The 13,466-nt window shown below is 46.4% G+C and overlaps 1 protein-coding gene across 1 annotated transcript in view; it reads right to left on the minus strand.

The window, feature by feature from the left end:
- CREG2 (cellular repressor of E1A stimulated genes 2) overlaps positions 1 to 4,270 on the minus strand; it is a gene marked incomplete at both ends in the record, with an annotated part of 33,369 nt that extends 29,099 nt beyond the window's left edge. The window contains 2 exons of the mRNA XM_080917351.1: positions 1,018 to 1,187; positions 3,836 to 4,270. Of these exons, the coding sequence (XP_080773477.1) occupies positions 1,018 to 1,187; positions 3,836 to 4,270 (605 nt within the window). The remainder of the gene's footprint in view (positions 1 to 1,017; positions 1,188 to 3,835) is intronic.
- Between the last annotated feature and the right edge of the window lie 9,196 nt (positions 4,271 to 13,466).

The following is a 13,466-nucleotide window of genomic DNA, read 5'->3' on the forward strand; positions in this document are numbered from 1 at the left end:
TGAATAGATGCTCTATTTTTGCTTTAAAATGTCTTCAGAAGTCTTTTCTTCTGGTGAGTTTTTGAGAATTTGCATTAAATGATGTTGGCTTGTATCACACACATCCCTTGGGGAGAAAGGGGGCTATAAATGGATTGAAAAAACAATAGGTTCCATCCTGAACGTCCCAGGAGACAAAGTACTGGGCCTTCTTTCAGCCCCTGGCTGCTGTGCCCACCTGTATGTCATATGAGGCACCTTGGGTTGGGGACATAGCTTGGATGGTAGAGCACTCATCTAGTATCCCCAAGGTCCTGGGCTCAAATCCCCCACTGCTGTATTCATCAATGGGGTCAATCCTTGGCTTCGGATTAGGTTCAAGGCCAGCCTGGGCTCCATGAAAACCAGCCGCCTCAAAAACATTTATCTCACAAAAGGCACCCATATTTAAGGCTCGTAAACACTCTGTAGGGTAGAAATGATTGTGCATACCAACTTGTGACCGTTCAGCATCTGAGTTTTCTTCTTTACGCCGGCTTCAAAGTGCTACAGGTTCAGCAAACTGTGCACTATGAAATCTGCTTTTTCTCTAAGCTGTGGCTACAGAAAAGGCCTCCGTGTTTCCCCTGTGAGTTCAGTGTTCAACACAGTACACTGCCCAACTCTTATTATCAAATCAGCTTTCTGTTAGACGGCTTGGACCACCCTGGCACTCTGAGGGAAGCTAAGGCGGGCCAGGCTGAGCACAGACGTGTGGTGGGTTAAGTGTAGCTCACAGATTCCAATCGACAACAACTTCCATTTATAACAGGCTCACTGGTTATATGACCCCAGTGAAAGTGAAATCCCACGCACCTTCCCATTGTACATGTGAATACATACATGTGAGGTACCTTGCTCCAAATCACACTGCAGTAGGGGTCTGCAGTAGACCTCAAGAAGAAGGATGCCAATTTACATCTAAGGACCTAGACAACGGCTGTACACCTACCTTCTACTTCTGCCCAAACCCAGAAGAAGAAACCCTCTCTCCTCTACCTGCAAAACTCTCCTTCAGACTCAGGCAGCATCAGCGAGGCCACGGGGTTCTTCACCAGGTCGGCCACCGCAGGGTCCTTGGTAGTCATGTAGAAGTAGGGGACCCCTGTGCTGTTGTGAATGGGGCCATCGCTGATGGCTAGGCAGCTCCCAAAGGGCAGTCCGTGAATCTAACAAATACAACAAAAACAAAGACGAACGGCTTTTTGGTGGGAGAGCTATGAGTAACTAGGTGTTTCCCGCGGGGACCTTGTTTGGACCTTGCACGGACCGCTAGCGCGCCGCAGCGGATTTCACAGGGAGAATATTTAGGCTCCCGGGTCCCAATCTAAGCAACTCAACCAGGGATGGTTTTGGAATTTCTCCGGTGGGGGTAGGCGGGAGGAGCGGATGCAGGGAAGTGCATCCTGTCTGGAAACTAAAGGATTATTCTGGATGCTGACTTCACACAGAAAATGCAGTCATTTTATTGAAGAGAGAGGACAAGAGGTTCCTGGGAAGGAAAACAGTGCTGTCCCCCGCCCCAGCTCCTCTAAAATAACCACTGCATTCCTCATCCCTCGCATTTTTTTAAAACTTTGGGGGATAGAATTTAATTAATTTTAAGAAACTGCTTGGTCTTTGGGACGACAAGAATGTTTTAAATCGCTTTGGTTGGGGCAACATTTCTTCATCTTTGTTATATTATAATGAATAACTGAACAAGTTGTGGGAAATTGGTGTGTTAGATACCATTCCAGCACAAATGGAAACCACAGACTTGTGATACACTAATCTTTTCCTGTGCCCACCTGGTGGATGAAGGAGGCCCCCGTGCCAAGCTTATGTGACAGCTAAATAAAAGCATCCAGCTTAGCTTTCCCCGAACTCTGCCACCTCTGTTTTTGTCCCTTACAAAGAACCTTCCTCTTAGTGAAGTCATCACTGTGTTCCAAGCACCAGACATGGTGGGCAAGATTCTGAAAGAAAGGGCTTCAGTAATTTAGAGATATGAAAAATTAAGGAGTTCTCCAAACAGCAATATGACATCACCCACAGATTCTATTTCCAGGCTCATGCAAATGTTCTCCGGATTTAAATGTTTGGACTCAAAGTCAACACTGGGAGGGGAAGGCCTAAGCAAGCTAACAGGAGAGCTGCTGGAGGTCAAAACAGCTTCAATGCAAGGACCGTGGGTGTTCTTTCTTGTAGGGCTGTACCCGTTTCTATGAGGAAGGGCCTGGCTATGTATCGGGAGTTGGCTCTGAACTTACAGTTCTCCTGCCTTAGCTGTGTCAGGGCTGGGACTGTTAGGCACAGGCCATGAAGCCTGACTCTATCAGGTTTCTCTGTTTCATGTGTGCCTAGGTGTGATACTTGTGCATAGTATGTATTTGTGGAGGTCAGAGGTCAGCCTCCTGGCCTCCTGGTGTCCTTCTTCAGGGGTCCCGAACTGTTGTATTCTAGAAAGTCTCTCACTGGCCTGGAACTCTCGAAGTAGGCAAGGCTAGGCTAGCTTGCCAGCAAGCCCGAAAGATCCGCCGGTCTAAACCGACTCAGCACCGTGATTACAAATCAGTGCCACCCTGCTTGGTGCTTTAAAAAAGAAAAGGAATGAATAAAGAAAAGGAGATGGGTTCTGGGGGTTGAATAACACACACAGATTCTTCACCATTCTACAGCTGAGCCTAGCTTCAGGCAGTAGGTTTTTAATTGTCTGAAATGATTTGTTGCAAACCAAGACCAGCTTCATACTTAAAGTCTGTCATCTATTGGGCTCCACGTTAGACGTGTAAAAATGACTTGAAACCTGGGAATACAGAACCGGCGGAGATTCTGATGTAGATAGGGGGACAAGATCATTGCCATTATTAGGATAATATTAGATAATCTTTTCAGAAAATGAGAGGGGAGGGAGGGAGGGAGGGAGGGAGGGGGAGGGAAGGAGGGAGGGAGGGAGAGAGAGAGAGAGAGAGAGAGAGAGAGAGAGAGAGAGAGAGAGAGAGAGTGTGTGTGAGAGAGAGTGAGTGAAAGAACTTTCAAGCTCCTACCCCCGAATTTCTTAATTTTATTGATGGGAAAGCAGATGTTTTGACTGAGCTGGGGTTGGTGAGACCCAGAGCCGTGGCAAGAACCTGACTTCAACACGGTGTGAGACAGAGCAAAAATGTTAGCTCTTCTGTGCACAGATAAAACAGGAGCAGGACCACATCTCTGTTTACCAGACAGGACCAGAAGCTTTCTGGAAACCAGGCTATTCTTACGGAATATGGCACCTCTCCGTGCTATTCTGGATGGAAGCAGGTTAAAATGTGAATACGGTTTTGTGAACCCAAAGAGAGGAATTACAGCCGAAACGGCTCCTCTAGCCGTTTATCCTTTGCCTAAGTCATCTTTCTAAAGAAAAAAAAAAACCTGAGTTCCATTTTTTAAAGTGTAACAGTCTACCGGTCGGTGTGTGGATGGTGTTCGTCTTCCACACCCACTTGGTGTGGGAGGCGGTGCCGGAGATGCCAGAGTCTGTCTGCAGGAGCTGGATGCGCCTCATTTGTGATTCCAAAGGCGATCCTGCCCGCGTTCTAGGTTTCCAGCTTGCCGTTGTTTATCTGATCATCTCTTTGGCCATCTTAATACAGCGAATCAATCACTAACCATCAGGCTGTTTCCCAGCGTCGCCTTCCTCCCCACTCACATGCTCTTAGCCAGATGGACCGACCCTTGCACACTCCGGTTCCGTTATTCACAGCGCATTTACAATTTATGCACCTGTGAAACCCGAGTTGCCTTGCGTCCTGGAAAGGAGACGCGCACCGCCCCCACGCCCCAACCTCTGCCTTACCTTTTCGTGGGTGGACGTCGTGGCCAGACAGCCCCAGGAGCTAGCGTGGGCTAGGGTGCGGGCGGTGCCGGCATGTATCCTGGGGCCGGGGGATGCTTCCGATGAGCCGCTCTCCCGCCGGTAGGAGAACATGCCACGCGCGGCCGGTGCGGGCCTGGCGCGGGCAGAGCCCCGAGGCCGCAGGTGCGTGTCCTCCTTGTGCGCTGAGGCCGGGAAGCTCTGCTGCCAGATGCTGCTCGAGTCCTCCAGCAGCGCGGGCAGCGCCTCCTCGGTGGACGCGCTGTCCAGCTCCTCGTCTACCTCGTTGGTGACAGCCCAGGACACTGAGCTCACAATCACGTAGCCGGCAGCCGGGGACAACAGGGCGCTGCAGCACAGCAACCAGGACAAGCGAGTCCCTGGCCAAGCAGGGCGCTCCCGGCCGGACAGCGACATCTTCTTCTTGAAGGCGACGCGCCCTGTAGCAGGGGACCACTCGCCAAGTAGCGGCCAGGTAGGGGCGCCCCCCTGCGGCGGAGAGTGCTTCTGAACCCCTTCTCCCCGCGGTAGGGTTCACGGGTGTGGGGGGGTCTCGATCACCCCGGGGCCAGGGTTCCCTTATTGCCTTACACGCCGGTGAGAAGCGACGTCTGCTTCAAGACCAGAGTCCCCCCGCTGCGCCCACTGCTGCTGCTGGGCGCAGAGTCCACGCATGGCACGGGATGTTTTGGTTTTCCGCAGGATGGCAAGCGCTTTGCAGCCAGAGGGTGGGCGGTCATACCTCAGGCTCAATGCACTCCTCCGCTCATCAGCTGTGCGACGCTACCAAGCTGCTTAGCTTCTCTGTGCCTGCAAGGACATCATCAGGCTCGGTTCCTGCATCCCATCACCTCCCCAGAAACGTGAATTACAATACATCCATGTCCTCTTTCATCCATCCAATCCGTGGTGTCGTGTGGTTAGCGACATAGACTAAGAGCTCACATTTCAAAAACATCTTGTTCCAGTAAGAAGTTTAATAGATATCAACAGAACCCCAAAGTAATTATAATTTTTTAAGTATTTATTTATTTATTTATTTATTATATATAGCTACACTGTAGCTGTCTTCAGACACACCAGAAGAGGACATCAGATCTCATTACAGATGGTTGTGAGCCACCATGTGGTTGCTGGGATTTGAGCTCAGGACCTCTGGAAGAGCAGACAGTGCTCTTAACTGCTGAGCCTTCTCTCCAGCCCAGAATTTCTTACTGTTCTTATGACCTCCAGTCTTTGCCCCACCACAGAACATTTTCTATAGCTTGCATTCCTAAAATGCAAGCATCCTGCACTAACTGGTCCCATAAGAAAATATCTTGAAATGGGATTTGAGCTTTTCCTACATCTAGTCCTCACCGCATCCTGCTGTGAAAGCTCTCCCATCTGGCTGCCCTTCCTTGATGCCTGGTTGCCAGAGCAACCTGCCAGTATGAACACAGCTGATCTTTCTCCCTGAGACATCTCCTTTACTCTCACAGCTTCTGCTGTTTCTTGACATCCAAATCCTGGTAAGGGAGATGTAACGGTCCCCATTTTGCAGAGGTGACAGAGACAGAAGTGTCAGGTGACATGCTGCTATCCCACGATCAGAAGGTGAAAGAGCAAGATCTGGGTCATTTTTAATCCGGAAGGCATATTTTAGGGAGGAGGAGTTGTTTTATTATGTTGGGTCTTGAGGTGTTGTCTCTTGTGTCGGGGGAATGCTTGTGTCTGCTCAGAGGGCAAACGATGTCTGGGGCAGCTTCAGAAAAGGAAAAGAGACTGGAGAGATAGATCAGTGTGGGAAGAGGCACCGCAGATGGTGAGCTCAGTTCCGATGTGGCTTTCCATGGCAGAGTCATGTCTGTGTTGACCAGCTGTGGCAGAGGCATTTGTCTCCTCTGCCTACACTATGACTGGGGAAATTAGTTCAGTCATAGAGCCCTATGGGAGTCCCTCAGATCTCCTGCATCCCTGTGAGTCCCAAGATGTTGGATTGCAAAAGCTAGAGATGGTGTATTGGTCCAGTTTCGCAGGCTGCTCCTGTTGACCCATTAGAGGTAAAGATGTGGGCATGACTGTGTTTAACTTTGCTAGTTAATTCTGTGTAAATGATTGATACGGGCTGTCCAATCTAGCTTAAACAACAATTATACTAGCAGAATATGAGAGTTTTTCTTCAGTCTTATCGACTTAGATTATCGTCAGATGGAGAAAAGTCATTGGCACCTGCCCATATCTAGTAGATGAGCAATGATAGGTACTCGCTGATTTATTTGGTTTACCTTGATGACCAGTTGTATTGGCTGCCTTTTCTTTACTACAACCAAACTACCTGATGCACCAGTCGAAGGAGGAAAGGTTTATTTTGGCTCCAGGCTTAGTAGGATTTGGTCCATCATGGAGGGGAAGGGCACAAGGCACAGTGAGGTTCAAGTCACGGTGCATCAGGAAGCAGGAAAGGTGCAACTCCAGTGTAGTCTAGTGTTAACCTCTTTTCCACTTATCCCCTCAGAGACATGCAGAGCTGTGCCTCTCCATCTTCTAGACGATTCTAAATCCAGTCAGGTAGACAATTGAGATCACACCACTGCAACCAGTTGTTTTCTGTTTAAGAATATTGGTTCAACACCTCTCCATGGTGAAAGTCACAACATCATAGCTCTCCCTTTTGCCATGTGTAAGAGTTCAGCTCAATGCTATGCACCTTGCTGCACATGTATCTGTAGAACATTGGCATCTTGCCTGGAATGCCACATCCTCCCCACATCAACTTCTGGTTTCCTTAGCTCAGCCTCTGACAGGCACCACTCTGACTTCTGTTTTGACAAATTCGACCTTTTTCATAGCTCAGACAAGTTCAGTCCTGCCAAGGACTTTTGTCCATTTGTCTATCAGTGAACATTTTTGGCTCTTTCTGTTTGGTGGCTATTATGAGCTAGGCTGGCATCAACTCAGGGGTGTAGATATATGACAGGGGTGTTAAAGTGAAAATTCTAGTTCTTTGGAGACTCAGTTAAGTTATAATGATGTTTTGCTGGGGCAGATAGGTAGAAGATGTTTTGCTAAAATCGACATATGGAAGAATGTTTTGCTGAAGCAGACATAGGGAAAAGGATGTTTGGCTATAGTAAACACATGAAAGGATGCATGATGCTTAGAAAGAATATAAATATGACCCCATGGACAGAGGGAGCTTCAATATTGGTTCACTTTGCTCTGCCTCGCTGGTCTTCACTGACGATATACATGTATTGGTTCACCTTACATTGCATTGCTGAGCTCCACTTGTGATGACTTCATAGACGGAAACTCACCAAAGAACGTGAGGTTCCTGTGGCTTCTTGCCACTTTTGTGGACTCAGGCTGTTTGGTGAGCCTTGAGGTTTCCCTGGATTGAACTGCAGCTGCTGATTCGTGTTTGGTGTTTGCTAGTGGACTGGCCTGAGAACAACAAAGATTGAAATCACCCCAAAGAACTATTTCTAAACAAGTCCACTTCCCTGGTTTTCTAATAACCTTTCTTTCTCATTACCTCTGGTGGGCGGTGGACTAGAGGGGAGGTTGACACCTTATTAAAGTAGGCTGTGAAGGGTGTTATTCATTCTCCCAGATAAATACTCAGAAGTGGGATTAATGGGTCTTTTGGTGGTTTTGTTTTAATTTTTATTTGTTTGTTTTTGTTTTCTTTTTTGAGACAGGGTTTTTCTACATATCCTAACTATTCTAGTTTCTTTTATCCCTTTTTACATTAAATAATTAATGAAAATATATTTCCATCATTTACCTCCTTCCCTTTCTTCCTTTGGTTTTTCACAAGGTTCTTCCAATCCCTCCCCTGTCTTCCCATTACTCTCTCTCAAACTCATGGCACGATTTTTAAAAATGATTTTCTTTATTGTTACCATTACCATTTATACATATCTACATATAGACATGCAACCTGTTCAGTCTGTTTAGTGTTGCTGCTGTGTGTCTATGATTTCAGGGCTGCCAGTTGGTATTGCATAACCAATCCTGGGGGTGTCACCCCTCTCTTTGAGGAGACTTTAGTTGACTGCAGCTCTTTGTCTATGGGTGTGGGCTCATAGGATTTCCCCTTCCATGTTCGCCTACCCAGGGTAGCTGATGTGCTTCTTCAGGTCCTGTCTAGACAACTATATTGTTGTAGTATCATGGGCGAAGCTTCCCTTTTGCTCCTGGACACAGTCTCACAGTGGACTTCTTGGTCTCCTGTCTCTTACAATTTAATTTCTTCATATTATCTCTAGCACCAGTTATTTTCTGCTTTTGCTTTTGTTTGCTTTTAAGTAATGGCTGTCCTAGCAGATGTGAGGTGATATGACACTGTAACTTACATCTGTCCTTCCCTCATGACCACCAGTGTGAGCTTCTTCTGGTGTGTACTCTGCCCATGGATACAGCTTCTCTATAGTTTATTTAGGTTGTTTGCTCATCTAAAAACTGGATTTTATTTTTGTTGTGGAATTGTAGGGGTTCCGTGTGTATTTCAGATGTTAACACTTTGAGTTTGCTTTCTGTTAACGTGATAAAACACTTTGACCAAAAGCAACCTGAGGGCTATGCTGTTCAGTTTTCATTGCTGTAATAAAACCAGAAGCAGCTTAGGGAAGAAAGGGGTCTGTTTTGTTCTCAGAATTCCCTGGTCACAGTCCGCCACTGAGGGAAGCCGAGGCAGGAACCTAGAGGCTGAAACTGGAGCAGTCCTTGCAGGAAAGTGTTTACTGGCCTGCTCCCTGGTCACATTCAGACACATTTAGGACCACCTGCCTGGGCTGGCACCGCCCACTGCGGGCTAGGCCTTAGTCTGTCTATTAGCAACCAAGTAAATGCTCTGCACACAAACCCATAAACCAATTTGATGGTGGCAATTCCTCAGTCGAGGTATCCTCTTCCCAGGCATCTCCAGTTTGTGACAGATTCACAAGAACTAGCCAGCACAGGGGAGGAAAGGGTTTATTTCAACCTATAGGTTATGAACCACCACTGGAGGATCTCAGAGTAGGCAATGAAGCAGGTAGCATGGAGGCTCTCATGTTGCTGGGTCACTCCCCAACTCGTGGCTGGCTAGTTTGTGCATAACCCAGGCCTGCCTCTGCAGTGATGCTGCCAGCCACAGTGGGCTGGGCCCTCCCACAGGCCAGCCTGATCAAGGCAGGCAGTGCTTCAGAGATTCCTTCTTCCCAGGTGATTTTAACTCATGTCAAGTTGACAGTAAGAGCAAGCTAGCACACACCTTATCAGACTCGCCACTCACAACTGTTTTCTCATTCTGTAGCTAGCTGGTGTGTCAGTCACCTTGTTGGGATTTTTAATCAATAGATGCAGCCCCATTCGTCTGTATTTGTGCCTTCTGCCTGGATGCGTGGTGACATTTGTGATGCATCATCCTGGAGACCAACCGGAGAAGCTTCCCCGCTGTGTTCTCCTCTGGATTTCAGTCTAAGTCTTTGGTCTCTTTTGAGTTAATTCTGTATGTGGTATAAGATCAAAGTACACAGATATAGTGTTAAAACTGTATTTGTGGAAGAGACTATTTCCCCCCCTTTGTGTGGTTTCAGGGAATTTGCTGAAGATTAGCAGGTTCTGTCAAAAGCCAACCTAATTTTTTTCTCTTTTCCTTGTGTTTATTCCTAATCAAATCTTTTTAATTTCCTTCTTTCTACTATTGTGGGATTAACTTACTATTTTGGTAATTTACTGTATTATAAAGTTTGGTTATTTATTTATTGAGACAGTGTTCCAATGTGTATTCCAAAGTGGCCTTGAAGCCACTACATAGCCCAGGCTAGTCTCAAACTCCCAACATGCCTCTTACCTGAGCCTCTCGAGTATTGGGATTATAGGCATACACAGCTTTCTTCTTTCTAAAGATAGGTATCCAATGCTGTAAGTTTCCTTTATTATTGCTTTTTCTGGGTTCCCTAAGTTTTGGTGTGTGTGTTAAGGGGTTTTTGTTTGCTTGTTTGTTTGTTGGTTTTGGTTTTTTAACAGCTCAGCATGAAGTAGGCATTATGGTAAATATTAAAAGGTGACTTAACCTTTTATCCAGTGCTTTGCTGGCTCCCGTGGGGCCATCTGGCACTACAGGAACGTGGTGCTCTACACCACCTCTAAGAATGCAGGTGTGGTTAACTCTACCATCCCTGCTGCTTCTGTCCTGGGTGGATACAATGCCCCGGCATGTTCTTTTCCTCCACCGCCCGGTACCAACATGACTCCACAGTCCCGTAACTTATCAAACAGGTTTATATGTTAAATTCTCAATCCACAAACCCTCTACACAATAAGCTTACAACCAGCAGAGAAAGATGTAAACTGCCCATCTATATGAGATAAATAGACACATTGAAACCCTTAGAAATAATAATAACAAACTTATCAAGCTAGAGATACCTTGAGAGAAACATAAATGTCTGCTTCCATCTTCTTCCTTGGACAATTCCAGCCTCCTACCTTCTCTTCTGCCTTCCTAGACCTTTCCCCATCTACCTCTCTACTGTCCAATCATATATCACCCTAACATAAACCTACAAGTAGAGCTATCTGGGAAGAGGAACCTCAAATGAGAAAAATGCCTATTTTAGGTTGACCTTCTGGAAAACTGTAACACATTTTCTTGATTAATAATTGTCGTGGAAGGCCCCAACTTTCTGGGAGATTCCTTCCCACCCTCACAGGCAGGTGGTCCTTGGTGGGCTAAGAAAGCAGGCCGATCAAGACAGGGAATAAGCCAGTAAGAAGCACTCCTCCATGGCCCACACTTCAGTTCCTGCCTCCAGGTTCCAGCTCTGATTCCCTTGTGATGGATTGTAACTGTAAGTTGAAATAAGCCCTTTTCTCCCTTTGTTGCTTTGGCCAGTGTTTCTCATGGCAGCAGAAATATAACTAATACAGTATGTGCTATGCTTCCTTTTTGTTTGTTTTAAATAATGCATTAAATTGTCCTTTGGTGTGAGCCCTTGGTAGTTCAAGAGTATGCTTTTCACATATTTTCAGATTTTCTAGGTTTTTCTTTTCTGCTTTTGAATTCTAGCTTTGTGTCATTATGTTCCAATGATACTTAGTATAATTTCAGTTTTCTGGACTTTGTATTTGCTGGCACTATTTCTCCAAGCTACTTTATCGAGTTTTTAATGCCTTCATCTCCATTCCAACCTGTATTTTGCCTTAAACATTTCCAAGCCTCAAAACCAGGTAGGACAGGATGAAAGTTAGAAAGCAAGGGGGCATAGACCTCTTTAGACTACTTACTGCTAATTGTTGACTGTCAGATCCATGGGCAAGGCCAATCTTAGTTGTCAGGATATCCAATTTCTTCTCTTTGCTCATGACCATGTGTCAAAATGCAACAATAGCAACTTGGAACAGCAGGGGGCAGCAGGGGGCAGTGAGGGAGCAGCAGTTTCCTCAGGCCCTCTTGGAGCTCTCCCATTTATACCCTCTCCAGAGGCCCCAGAATTAAACTATCTGCAGCAGGCAAAAATCATGTCCCTGCTAGTGTATGAGGCAAATCACAATTACCTTTTGTGAAGCAGCCTCTTATCCTACACTTTTCTGTTACTGTGATAAAACACCACATCCAAAGCACTTTCCGAAATAGTTTCCTTTAGCTTATAGCTCTAGAAGGTTAAGAGTTCATTGTGGCAGTAAGCAGCAGGCATGGTGGGAACAGGAAGCTGAGAAATCACATCCTAAACCATACGCATGGAGCAGAAGAGTGAACTGGAAGTTGGACCAGGCTGGGAACTCTCGAAGCCCAAACCCAGTGTACTTCCTCCAGAGTGGTAACACCAAATACCGGAGCCCGTGAGGGACATTCTCATCCAAACCGCCACATCTGCTGACTGAGCCTTTCAACATCATGTAATGTCTTTCCTTGTATTTTCTCAGGCATTTGTCCTAAGTATACCTGGCCTTCTATAAATTTGCAGGACCTATCCTCTTTGGTCACTGTTATCTGAGGGGATCTCCCTCCATTATTCATCCCCCTCCTTTTCCCTCCTCCTCCTTCTCTTCTTAGATTTATTTATTTTGTTTACACTAGCATGCCTATTTGTGCACCAGATGCTATCAACAGAGATCGCTGGCCTGGTTGGGCAGGGGCATTCAAGCAGAAGTGAAAGAATGCCCACCCTGCTCTGGTGCTCCTACCGCCCTGGCCACCACTGTTGCTCTGTAATGTGCTGGTTGTGCTGAGCTGAGCAGGCAGAGGGCTGGCTATCAGAGAGGTACAGGGAGCCTCTAGCAGCTGCTGTGTATCTGTCAGTACTGTTGTGTCTGTCAGTTATTGTTGTGTGTCTTTCAGTACTGTTGTGTCTGTCAGTGCTGTTGTGTGTCTGTCAGTGCTGTTGTGGTCTGTCAGTGCTCTTGTGTATCTGTCAGTGCTGTTGTGTCTGTCAGTGCTCTTGTGTATCTGTCAGTTATTGTTGTGTGTCTTTCAGTACTGTTGTGTATCTGTCAGTGCTGTGGTGTGTCTGTCAGTGCTGTGGTGTGTCTGTCAGTGCTGTTGTGTATCTGTCAGTGCTGTTGTTGTCTGTCAGTTATTGTTGTGTGTCTTTCAGTACTGTTGTGTCTGTCAGTGCTGTTGTGTGTCTTTCAGTACTGTTGTGTCTGTCAGTGCTGTTGTGTGTCTTTCAGTACTGTTGTGTCTGTCAGTGCTCTTGTGTATCTGTCAGTTATTGTTGTGTGTCTGTCAGTGCTGTTGTGTATCTGTCAGTGCTGTTGTGTGTCTGTCAGTGCTGTTGTGTGTCTGTCAGTGTGATCTCTCTCTCCTGCACAGTAATTTTGCTTGTCTCCTGAGGGGAGGAAGAATGGGCTTACTTCCGATTCCCTATCCTTAGGTAGGCAGGATGCTCCAGCCAAAGGGTCCGCTTCAGAATTCACACCCAGGTTGGCTCTGTTGGGACAGTTGCCCTGTCCATCCCGAGGCCATCAAAACTGCAACTCAGGTTTTCCTGGCTCAGTGGAAGCAGCTGCTTTGACTAACTCTGGACTTAATCCCTAGGTTCTTATGTTATTTCAGTGTAAGGCTTTTAACAAAAAAGGTGTGTTTTCATTATAATGTCTGTATTATTGTATTAGATACATGCACACACACAATACTATAATATCAGATATAACAGTATCACAGTAAAGTGTGTGTCTTAGCCCTGGGTTTTTGTTTGTTTGTTGGGACTGAATGCATGTTCCTGTAGGACAAGTGCTCTACCACGAGTCACTTCTTCCTTGGAACACAATACTGACTTGAAATCCTGGAACCATCTTAAATTCATAGCTACTGACCTTAAGGGTGACCCTGGACTGTGAGGTGTGGCCACATACTTCATTCCGATCTCTAGCCCTTCTGGAACTCACTCTTTTCTTTTCTTTACCCTCCTCACATCTGATTTCAAGTCATGCCCTGTGAGAGGTTCTGCTCCAGTGTCCTTTGGGAAGCCTCCTGCTGATACCCTGTGGTTCTCTAATGCTAACCCCCAGGGTAAGGTACTCTGCTTTTATCTGTTCTCTGAGTCAGCGCTTGATATCCCCACCTAGTGTGTACACTTCATCAAAACCAGGGGCTTGCTTGTTTTTTCGCTGGTACCCAGGAAAAGAATAAATCTATGAT

Source organism: Micromys minutus (genome assembly GCF_963924665.1).
Source record: "Micromys minutus genome assembly, chromosome: 5".
Taxonomy (NCBI): Eukaryota; Metazoa; Chordata; class Mammalia; order Rodentia; family Muridae; genus Micromys; species Micromys minutus.